We start from the raw sequence: 11177 nt of genomic DNA on the forward strand, positions 1-11177 counted from the left end.
GCCTTGTTTTAGCTTGAAACTTTGAAGGCGTACATGAGGAGAAACGCTTCAAACTTGTGGCATTGGAGGTGCCATATTGTTGCTCAAAATGGAGGCCCCGGAGGTGCTTGAAGTGGCGTTGGAGATGCCACAATTGGAGCTTCTTAGATGCACAAGAATTGGCATTGGAAATGCCAAGGAGGACCAAGGGGAATGGCATTGGAGACGCCATAAATGGAGGGGAAAGGATGACGTCTAAGACACCACATCGTTGGTCCCTAGGAGGTGAATTGTTTGGCATTGGAGACTCCATAAGAGGTGGCGTCTAAGGCGCCATATTGCATCATGAAAAGTGGCATTGGAGACTCCAATCGAGTGGAGTTGAAGACGTCACAAATGGTGCTCCCTGGAGGTGTAACCATTGGCTTGTTTAACTCCCAAAAGAAGCTTAGTAAAACTCCACTTTGTCTCTAGAAATGTTGTTTTAGAAGTGTTGCTTGAGTGCTTCTTCTATTAGTGCTCTTATTGCTTCTTTTTCTATCATTTCCTACAAGAATTTATAAACTCAAAACAATCAAAGTAGTATTCAAATTAAGCACTAAAACACTTCATAATTGAGCATAGTTTATTGACTTTCTATATAAAATATCATAGATAAACAACTCATGATGAACATGCATCAGATATAAGATTGAACTTGTCATACCTCTTGTGGGTATTTATAGAATCTTAGAGGTTTAGTGTAATTTTGATCACTTCTTTAGATTCTTTTTTGGAGAAGTACACAATTACAAGCTTGGGAGTTAAATCATGTTTATAACCGCTAAGTCATGGGATTGGAAAGTTTGGTCACCAAGTATGAGAGAGAGAGATTTTTGCAACAAGGTTTTGTAGCTGGTTTGTAGCCCAAGTAAGGTCGGGTCTTGGCAAACGAGGATCAAATTGAGATGGACTCCAAGGATGTGGGGCTTAAGTTAGATACTTCTCAAAGGTCGAGCATTAAGTTTTATTTGTAGATTTCATATAGTTTGTCTGGATTAGAGTCTTGTGATGTCGTATGTCGAGTTGCAATTGAGTTCCTTTTTGGCAGTTTACCTTGGCCAACTGTCATTTGTTTGTTGCCGAGTTCATGTGAGTCGATTATGAGGAGGTAGAATATGTTCCTACAAAGTTGAGCTTGGCATCTCATGTATCAAGTAACTTCCATGTAGTGGAAATCCTTGATCTACTTACGTATGTTGTTACAAGTTGCATTCTAGTTCAATGGTGTTGGATGTTTGGTGTGAGCTCGTACCCGTGACTTGAAAGTCTTGAGGGTCAGATAGTTTATTTGTGTAAGTTAGATTCCTGATCTGAACTTTTTGAGCAAAGTTAAATTTGTTACTTTAGAAACTTTGTTGCAAGCTCATATTTTGTGATTCGTTACCGAAATTGTTTGGTCATTGTTACTGATCTTATACTTGATTATTGTGATGCTTAGATTCAGGAGCTGGGTCATTCCCCAATAAAGTCAAATTTGAGGTAATGATCTCGAGTAAAGGTTGTCCTTGGACAACATGCATGTCTCTTGATTTTTCATTCATGTGTTTTTTATATTTTGTTACGTCAAAGTCTAAAATGAAAAGTTTACACAATGTATTTTACACATATCATTCTCTCTATACATATTTTTTCACAATGTAATGTAGTTGTTGGTTGTCAATATTCGCAATTGTTGTTGAATAATTAGCATTTTGAAAAGTAAAAGCTATATTGATTATGAAATTCGTTAAATGTGTATATAGAAGTTGTAAGATTAGACTTACTTTGAACCTTATTAAATTTTTCACATCTTTTTTACACTATTGCCATCACTTACCTCCACCAAGGTGGCATCTTCGACCCCTTCAAATCTGCCCTCACTCTTGAGGCAAAGAGGGATGAGCTTGCCAATGGCTACTTGGCAATGCTAGCCTTCTTGCTTTCTGTTGTTCAGCACGTCTGATGCACCACTATTTCGTGGTATATTTTGTACTTAATTGAGTGGATTTTATCCACTATTTTCACACTTATTCATTGAATTCGCATGTTTTACATTTTCCTTCCTAATGTTGTGCTTTGATTGAAAACATGCTTCTTTGGCCTTAAAATTGCTAATTATTAATCCAGAGTTATATTCTGTTGGCTGCTAATGCGTTGGGTGATGCCTAGAACTTAGATCAGATACTGGTGGTTAAAGATTTTCTAGAAGAGTTCCCAGAAGATATCCCTGAGTTTTCACCTCAGAGGGAAATTGAATTTGCGATCAAATTGGTGCCGGGAGCCAGACCAGTATTAATTACGACTTATAGGATGGCTCCGATAGAGCTGGCAGAGTTAAAGACTCAGTTGGAAGAGCTTCTGAACAAGAGGTTCATTCGACCGAGTGTATCCCCGTGGGGAGCGCCAATTTTATTGGTGAAGAAGAAAGATGGAGGAATGCATTTGTGTGTGGATTACCGACAGTTAAATAAAGTAACAGTGAAGAACCAGTACCCGCTGCCAAGAATAGATGACTTTATGGATCAATTGCAAGGAGCTAGAGTGTTTCCAAGATTAATTTGAGATCCGGTTACCATCAGATAAGGGTGAAAGAGGATGATATTCCTAAGACTGCATTTAGGACACGCTATGGACACTACGAGTTTGCGGTAATGTCCTTTAGGTTAACGAATGCACCTGCTGTTTTCATGGATTACATGAACAGAGTCTTTCATCCCTTTTTGGACAAATTCGTGGTGGTTTTCATAGATAACATCTTGGTTTACTCTAAGACGGCAAAAGAACATGAGGAGCACTTGAGGATTGTGCTACAAATTCTAAAGGAGCGAAAGTTGTACGCTAAGTTGTCGAAGTGTGAGTTCTGGAAGGAAGAAGTAAAGTTCTTAGGTCATGTGGTGAGCAAAGGAGGAATAGCGGTGGATCCTTCTAAAGTAGAAGCGGTGATGGAATGGAAAAGACCGATGACCGTGACGGAAGTCAGGAGCTTTTTGGGTTTAGCTGGATATTACCGGAGATTTATCGAAGGATTTTCCCGGATTGCGCTACCAATGACAAAGTTGACAAGGAAAGAGGTGCCATTTGTGTGGACGTCAGAGTGTGAAGAGAGTTTTCAAACCTTGAAGCAGAGATTAACTTCAGCACCTGTTCTAATCTTGCTGGAACCGCATGAACCTTTTGAAGTGTACTATGACGCTTCCTTGAAAGGTTTGGGTTGCATGTTGATACAACATCGGAATGTGGTGGCTTACGCATCGCGTCAGCTAAGACCGCTGATACGTGGCAGAAGTTAGACCAATTAAGAGATTATAATATAATAGAACAGCATTGCGAGTATAGCTCTTAACCAGCAAAAATCCGCCTCACCAATTTAGAAGGGTTGTCACAAAATGTTTAGAATAAAAATACTGGGAGTATGAGTCCCAGGTCGTCTCCCAACGAGTTGCTAGAAAGGGTGCTAAGTTATTAATCAGGAGTTTTTCGAGAATTTTGAGAGTTGAATGACAGAAAATAAATAATTGTAATTTAAAAGCGAAATATATATATTCTAATTAAAAAGCCTTGACTGGGGGAATGATTAATTGGAAGTTCTATCCTTGTTGGAATTTCCTCAAGTGTAGTATAAAGAGGTTGTTATTTTCACTTAGTTAACCCTTACTAAATAAAGGAAAGTCAATTAATTGAGCTAACTCTTATTCGCAAATCCTAGTCCTCTCCCTTGGGAAGGTCTAGCATTAGTAAATACAGAATTAGCCAACAACTTCCAATTTAACTAGCCACTTGAGCATTCCAACTCAAGTGTCTCCTCTTAATCAACCCCCATGTCAAGTAGGAAATCTACTCTATTGACATGGATACCATCTTTGTTATTGAGAGTTTGGAATAGAAAAGAGACATGATAATTTAAATAAAACAGATATTCAAAATTAATTAAAATTGAAAGTAATCATTTGCATTAACAATCCATGAAAATAATCCAATTGTAACTTTAAACAAGAATTAAGAAAATAAAAGAGTAAGAAATCAAACTAGAATAGTATCTTCAACGGAGGTGATGACTCTTCAATATCCAAAAGCAAAAGCAATAAACTATGAATGTAAAGAAAACCTAGAAGAAGAGTAATTCTCTCTCTAGATTCAGATCTAAAAAATCCTAAAACTATGCTAAATGAGAGTATATGAATGTGCGTTGAGTCTCTGCATGTTTCCTGGCTTTATTCTGTGTTTCTGGGCCGAAAACTGGGTCAAAACTCGGCCTGAAATCGCCCCCAGCATTTTCTGTTATTTCTGCAGATCACACATGTCACGCGTACGCGTCAGTCACGCGTGCGCGTCATTTGGCGAATTTCCTTGTCATACGTACGCATCGTCCACGCGTGCACATCTTTTGTGCAGACTCCAATCCACGCGTACGCGTCTGGCACGCGCACGCATCACTGTAAATTTCTCCATTCCGCGCTCTCGCGTGAGCCATGCGTGTGCGTCGGTACTCACTGGTCATCTCCTTAGTTTCTTGTGTTCCTTATATCTTTGCAAGCTTCCTCTCCATTTTCTAAGCCACTCCTGCCCTATAAAGCCTGAAACACTTAACACACGGATCACGGCATCAAATGGTATAAAGGAGAAGTAAATATACAATTTAAAGATCTCTAGGAAGCAAGTTTTCAACCATAAAATAAAACTAGGAAGGGATTATAAAATCATGCAAATCATATGAATAAGTGGGTAAAGATTTGACGAAACCACTCAATTAAACACAAGATAAACCATAAAATAATGGTTTATCAACCTCCCCACACTTAAACATTAGCATGTCCTCATGCTTAGCTCAAGGAGATTAAAAGACTAAATAAGGGAAAGTAAGACTCATGCAATGCAATGCAACCTATGAATGCACTATATGCTAAAATGATTTTTGCCTACTTGGTTAAAAGTAAATAATTTCTTCAAGACAAATATAAATCAAATATCACTAATTAAAATCATACAGTAAAAGCAAGTAAACTTGTAAGAAGACAACTCATAAAAGCAAGGAATATAGAATCAAGCATTGAACCCTCACTAATAGTATATGTGCACTCTAATCACTCAAGTGTATAGGGTAATCACTCTACTCTTCTCTAATCATGCTTTCTAGATTTTGTTCTTCACCTAACCAATCAACAAGTATTTAATGTACCAATGCAAACATCATGAGGTCTTTTCAAGGTTGTAATGGGGCCAAGGTAAAGGTAAGGATATATATATATGGCCAAGTGAGCTATAAATTGAATCCTTGATCAACCTAAGCCTTCACCTATACATACTCTACATACTTTTAAATTCATGCCTAGCTACCCAAAATTTTTCCACTTTTGTATCACATACTCATGCATCAACTTTTCTCTTAACTTGTATCACACATGCATTGATCTTAACTTAGTATTGGGGTAATTTTGTCCCCTTATTCATTTATTTATTTATTGAATATATATGTTTTTTTAAAGCATAAAAATAAACATAACATTATCAATGCACATGGATTTTTTTAATTTTTCTGGTTTCACATGAGTAGGTACCCAAATTCCTAATATTTAAATGAAATAGAAATATTCCCTATTAACCCATGTTCCCACAGTTTTTTCACACTTAATTGACACACAATCTCTATCTTAAGCTAACCAAAGATTCAATTAGGGTGATTACTTGTTTTTCTACTTAAGGCTAGTGATGTGGTAAAATATAGAACAAATGGGATTAAAAGGCTCAAAGTGGCTAACAAAGGCGAATGGAAGGGTAGGCTATTTAGGATAAGTGAGCTAATAAAATAATGGCCTCATTCATATGCATGCATATAACACATTAAACATTGGATATATAGGATGGAACAAAATAAAAATTACAATCATAGAGAAGAAAACACACAAGAATAAAACATTATGGTTAAATATTGTAACCATATAATTAAGCTCAAATTCTCACAGGTTGTGTGTTCTAACTTTAAACCATATTCCGAATTACAACCTTCAAACAAATTTAACACAAAAAATTCTGATTTAAATTAGTAAAATTTTTTTTAAAATAAAGTCTTGAAAAGAAACATATTATTTTTCAACAAAATAGAATATGCATGCAATTACCTATTTCTATGCTATCTATCCTATCCTAACAAAAGAAAAATTACTAATTTGTTGGTGTTAAGAAAGAGAAATTACCTCCGGAAGTCAGGTACTGACCGAACACCCCACACTTAAAGCTCGGCACCGTCCTCGGTGCCATCAGTCAGGAACAAAGGGGGGCTGGTAGCAGCATCTCCACAATCAGGACCATCATGCCTCCCTGTGCTGGTAAATGAAGTGGAGTCCGGGGTGTCTGGTCTTCTTCAGGTGGGTGGTTGCCAACAATCAGCTCCTTGAGGTATGTAAATCTACGCTTGTTACGACGCTCTTTTCGCTTTCCTTGCCAGTCAAGCCGGTCTAACCTCTCAAGTATCTGATGGAGCAGTTGGTTTGTTGAAGGTGCTTATGATGTGGAAGGAAAAGGGATATCTTTCGCTGGTTCTGTGCTCCAGTTGATAGTTGCTGCTGGAGGTCTGATGTACTTCCCGTTAGGGACGTACTGATCATCCCGTGGAAGCATGGCCTTGGTGTCGCCAGCTCTGTAGGAGACTCCGGCTGCTGAGACTAGATCTGAAATCAAAGCGGGAAAAGATATGTTTTCTGCAATCTGTACGTGTCCCATAGCATTCCGGATGTGTCTTGGTAAATTGAGAGGCTGGTCTGTAAGGATACACCAAAGTAAAACAGCCATGTCTGCAGTGAAGTAGGACTCATGAGTGCTTGGAAAGACGTAATGGGACATAATCTGTGCCCATACTCGAGCCTCCAAGGTGAGTGCGGAAGCCAATATTCCCTTAGGTCGGGATCGATGGTATCCATAGATCCATCTGCTGCCAGGTTGTGCTATAGTTCTGAGAACGGCGTCCCAGTCAAATTGGTATGTCTGGCGCTTAAAAGAGGCTTTTTGGAATGCGTCCCATTCTTCTGGAGCAGGTGGGAGATCTAAAGCTTGCTGAATGGCTTCTTCAGTTATGGGGACTTGCTTCTGACGGACATAGACAGACTGCAGGGATGGCATGTAAAAGTTTGAGTAGAATTCAACTACCCATGAGAGATTGACCTGCCGTGGCTGTCTCCGTAGGAATCCCCATTGTCTTCGTTCAATTCGGGGCTCAACAAATTCAACAATGTTGGTCGGGAGGATGAGAAGGTACTCATTATTATAGTTCTGCTCAGCCAGGATGGGGAACATCTGCTCACAGTAGCGGTTAGTGAACCGCGTAGTGTCCTTTGCTGGAAAGGCTTTCTCTTTTTCATCGACCTTGATGATTCTCTTGACTCGCTTTGTTGAGGGCTTTACTGTTGTTGAAGAAGGTTCCGCAGTTAGTGCTCTTTTTGTTCCTTTCCTTGCTGGTGGTTTGGGAGTAGCTTTCTCTTTACCTTTCTTAGTGGCCATCTTGAAAAGGGAAAAAGAAAGTAACATTAAAACTAAGGGTTAGAGCAAGGAAAAGGATGGTACAAGCGATAATCAATGCACGGTAAAGAAGGATGTCGTTAACACATGGTCGCGACTACATGTGACAAGTTCATCAATGGAAATATAGCAAGTGCATGTTATGGAAATTAGATGCAAGATGTTTATTGGCATGCTGGCAAAGGCATGAGTAGCATAGATCAAGCATTAATTGCCCAATTTGATTATCAAGTGTTTCAAACTAACAATCTGTTTGTATTGGTAATTATATTCAATCAATAATATATGAAAAAGGGTTTTGTGAAAAACAGGTGTTAAAGTAGAAGAATAGAATATTTAAATATGTACAATGCCATACGGGCTTTTTCACAAACACTTAGAATGCATGGTAAATATGTTGTTGAAAGTATTAAATTTGAACATGCAAGCAACCCTTAAGAATTAATATTAATTGTCAAATAATTTCTTAATAATCCACAAGCAAAATATAGAAGAAAACAGTCACCCAAATAAATTTTCAACACCAATTAAAAGAATGCAAAAAGAAAAAAAAAAGAAAAAGAAAACATAGATAATGAAAGTAAAAAGAAGAAGAAGAAGAAAACATAAATAAAAATAATAATGAAAAGGTAAAAAGGGGAAGAAGAAAAGAAAAGAACCTTAATAATGAATGTGAAAGAGAAGGAGGGAGAAAGTAAAAAAAATGAGAAGGAATAGAGAAGAAAGAAGGAAGAAGAGAGAAATAAGAAGGGAGAAGAAAAATTAGGATTGGGGAAGAAAAGATAAGAATTCTGGTACTGATCTGGATAAATTGTGTGGCGCAGGCGACGCGGACACGTGGAGCACGCGTTCACGTGGTTGGCGCTATTTTCAACTGACGCAGACACGTGGGTGACGTGCACACGTGACCTGATTTGTGCCATTGGCGCGAGTGCAGCCTCGCGTAAGCACAACTCTCTGTTTCATACGTACATTGCCAAAATTCAGGGTAACGCGTGCGCGTGGCGGGTGACGTGCACACGTGAATGGCCTAATTGTAAAAAAAATGACGCGTACGCATGGGAGACGCGTACGCGTGATAGGGCTTGTGCTTCCAGCACCATTCTAGCCCCACTCCATCATAACTCTCTACCATACACCCTTTTACGTCGATTTTGCAGGGTCATGCGTGCGCGTGGGTGACGTGTACGCGTGGGAGGCTAGTTTTTCAAGTGACGCGAACGCGTCAGGGATGCGTTCACGTGGGCGAGTTTGTGCCTAAGGCACGCCTCCAGCCACGCTCCCGCATAACTCTCTACTTCTTTTCTTCTTGTTTCGAATGAACATATGACGCGGACGCGTCAGAGACGCTCGCGCGTCACGTGCTTCTTTTTTTTTATGCAGAATGCAAATGCAAATGCAGACTATATGCAGAGATTATGAGAAGAGTCACTAAGAAAAATAAAATGGAATAAAATAAAATAAAACTAAGACTGAAACAGAACGATCATACCATGGTAGGTTGTCTCCCACCTAGCACTTTGCTTTTACGTCCTTAAGTTGGACGTTCTTCAAACTCATTCTGCTTCTGTTGGTGGGTCTTACAAGAGGAAGACCTCTAGTTCTTTGTGATCCTTCATCTTCTCACCATGATAAATCTTTAGGCGATGTCCATTGACCTTGATGAATTTGGAGCTAGAAGGATGACACAGGTGAAAAACTCTGTATGGCTCTGCTTTTTCTACTCTGTAGGGACCTTCCCATCTTGATCTCAGTTTGCCTGGCATGAGCCTCAGTCTGGAGTTATAAAGAAGAACTAACTCTCCTGGTCTGAATTCTCTCTTTTTTATGTGCTTGTCATGGACAGCCTTCATCTTCTCTTTGTATCGCCTGGAGTTGTCATATGCTTCTAGGCGAAGGTTCTCTAATTCTGCTAGTTGCAGCTTCCTTTCAGCACCAGCTTCCTTAAAATTCATGTTGCACTCCCTCACAGCCCAGAAAGCCTTGTGTTTCACCTCTACTAGAAGGTGGCAAGCCTTTCCGTACACTAAGCGGAAGGGGCTCATCCCAATGGGTGTCTTGTATGCTGTTCGATATGCCCAAAGTGCATCTTGTAGCCTGGCACTCTAGTCTTTCCTATGAGGCTTTACTATCTTCTCCAGAATATACTTTATTTCTCTATTAGATACCTCTGCTTGCCCATTAGTCTGGGGATGGTAAGTTGTTGCTACTTTGTGAACAATCCCATGCTTATTCAATAATCCTGTTAGTCTCCTGTTACAAAAGTGAGTGCCTTGATCACTCACGATTGCTCGTGGTGATCTAAAGCGACAGATAATATGGTTTCTAACAAAGGAAACAACAGTGTTAGCATCATCAGTACGGGTAGAAATTGCTTCCACCTATTTAGAGACATAATCTACAGCTAACAATACATAAAGGTAACCATTAGAGTTTGGAAATGGACCCATGAAGTCAATGCCCCAAACATCAAAAATTTCACAGAAAAGCATAATCTGTTGAGGCATCTCATCCCTCTTGGATATATTACCAAACCTTTGGCATGGGAACAAGATTTACAAAAAACAGCAGCATCTTTAAAAAGAGTAGGCCACCAGAATCCACAGTCTAAGATTTTTCTAGCTGTTCTTTGAGGGCTGATGAGCGAATAATTTATACGCTTTTTTGCATTATTTTTTAGTATGTTTTTATTATGATTTAATTAGTTTTCATTATATTTTTATTAGTTTTTAATTAAAATTCACATTTCTGGACTTTACTATGAGTTTGTGTATTTTTCTGTGATTTCAGGTATTTTCTGGCTGAAATTGAGGGACTTGAGCAAAAATCAGATTCAGAGGTTGAAGAAGGACTGCAGATGCTGTTGGATTCTGACCTCTCTGCACTCAAAGTGGATTTTCTGGAGCTACAAAACTCCAAATGGCACGCTTCCAATTGCGTTGGAAATTAGACATCTAGGGCTTTCCAGAAATATATAATAGTCTATACTTTGCCCGAGTTTAGATGACGTAAACTGCCGTTCAACGCCAGTTCCATGCTGCATTCTGGAGTCAAACGCCAGAAACAGGTTGCAAAGTGGAGTTCAACGCTAGAAACACGTTATAAACTGGCGTTCAACTCCAAGAATGACCTCTCCACGTGTAAACTTCAAGCTCAGCCTAAGCACACACCAAGTGGGCCCCGGAAGTGGATTTCTGCACCATTTACTTATTTCTGTAAACCCTAGTAACTAGTTTAGTATAAATAGGACTTTTTACTATCTTCGGATCATCTTGGGACGTTTAGTTCTTAGATCATGGGGGATGGCCATTCGGCCATACCTGAACCTTCATCACTTATGTATTTTTAACGGTAGAGTTTCTACACACCATAGATTAAGGTGTGGAGCTCTGCTGTTCCTCAAAGATTAATGCAAAGTACTACTGTTTTTCTACTCAATTCAACTTATTCCGCTTCTAAGATATTCATTCGTACTTCAATATGATGGATGTGATGATCGTGACAGTCATCATCATTCACAACTTATGAACGCGTGCTTGACAACCACTTCCGTTCTACCTTAGATTGAATGGATATCTCTTGGATATCTAATACAGGGGACCGAGTCCGAGTTATTAGTGTCTTCGTGGTATAAGTTAGAAACCATGGATGGCCATTCCTGAGATCCG

The 11177-nt window shown here is 39.2% G+C and overlaps 1 protein-coding gene across 1 annotated transcript; it reads left to right on the forward strand.

The window, feature by feature from the left end:
• Positions 1–2960: 2960 nt before the first annotated feature.
• Positions 2961–3290, forward strand: LOC112734060 (uncharacterized mitochondrial protein AtMg00860-like). Its single transcript, XM_025783248.1, has one exon. The coding sequence runs from the start codon at positions 2961–2963 to the stop codon at positions 3288–3290; it is 330 nt and encodes a 109-aa protein (XP_025639033.1).
• The last annotated feature ends 7887 nt before the right edge of the window (positions 3291–11177 follow it).

Source organism: Arachis hypogaea, chromosome 13 (genome assembly GCF_003086295.3).
Source record: "Arachis hypogaea cultivar Tifrunner chromosome 13, arahy.Tifrunner.gnm2.J5K5, whole genome shotgun sequence".
Lineage (NCBI taxonomy): Eukaryota > Viridiplantae > Streptophyta > Magnoliopsida > Fabales > Fabaceae > Arachis > Arachis hypogaea.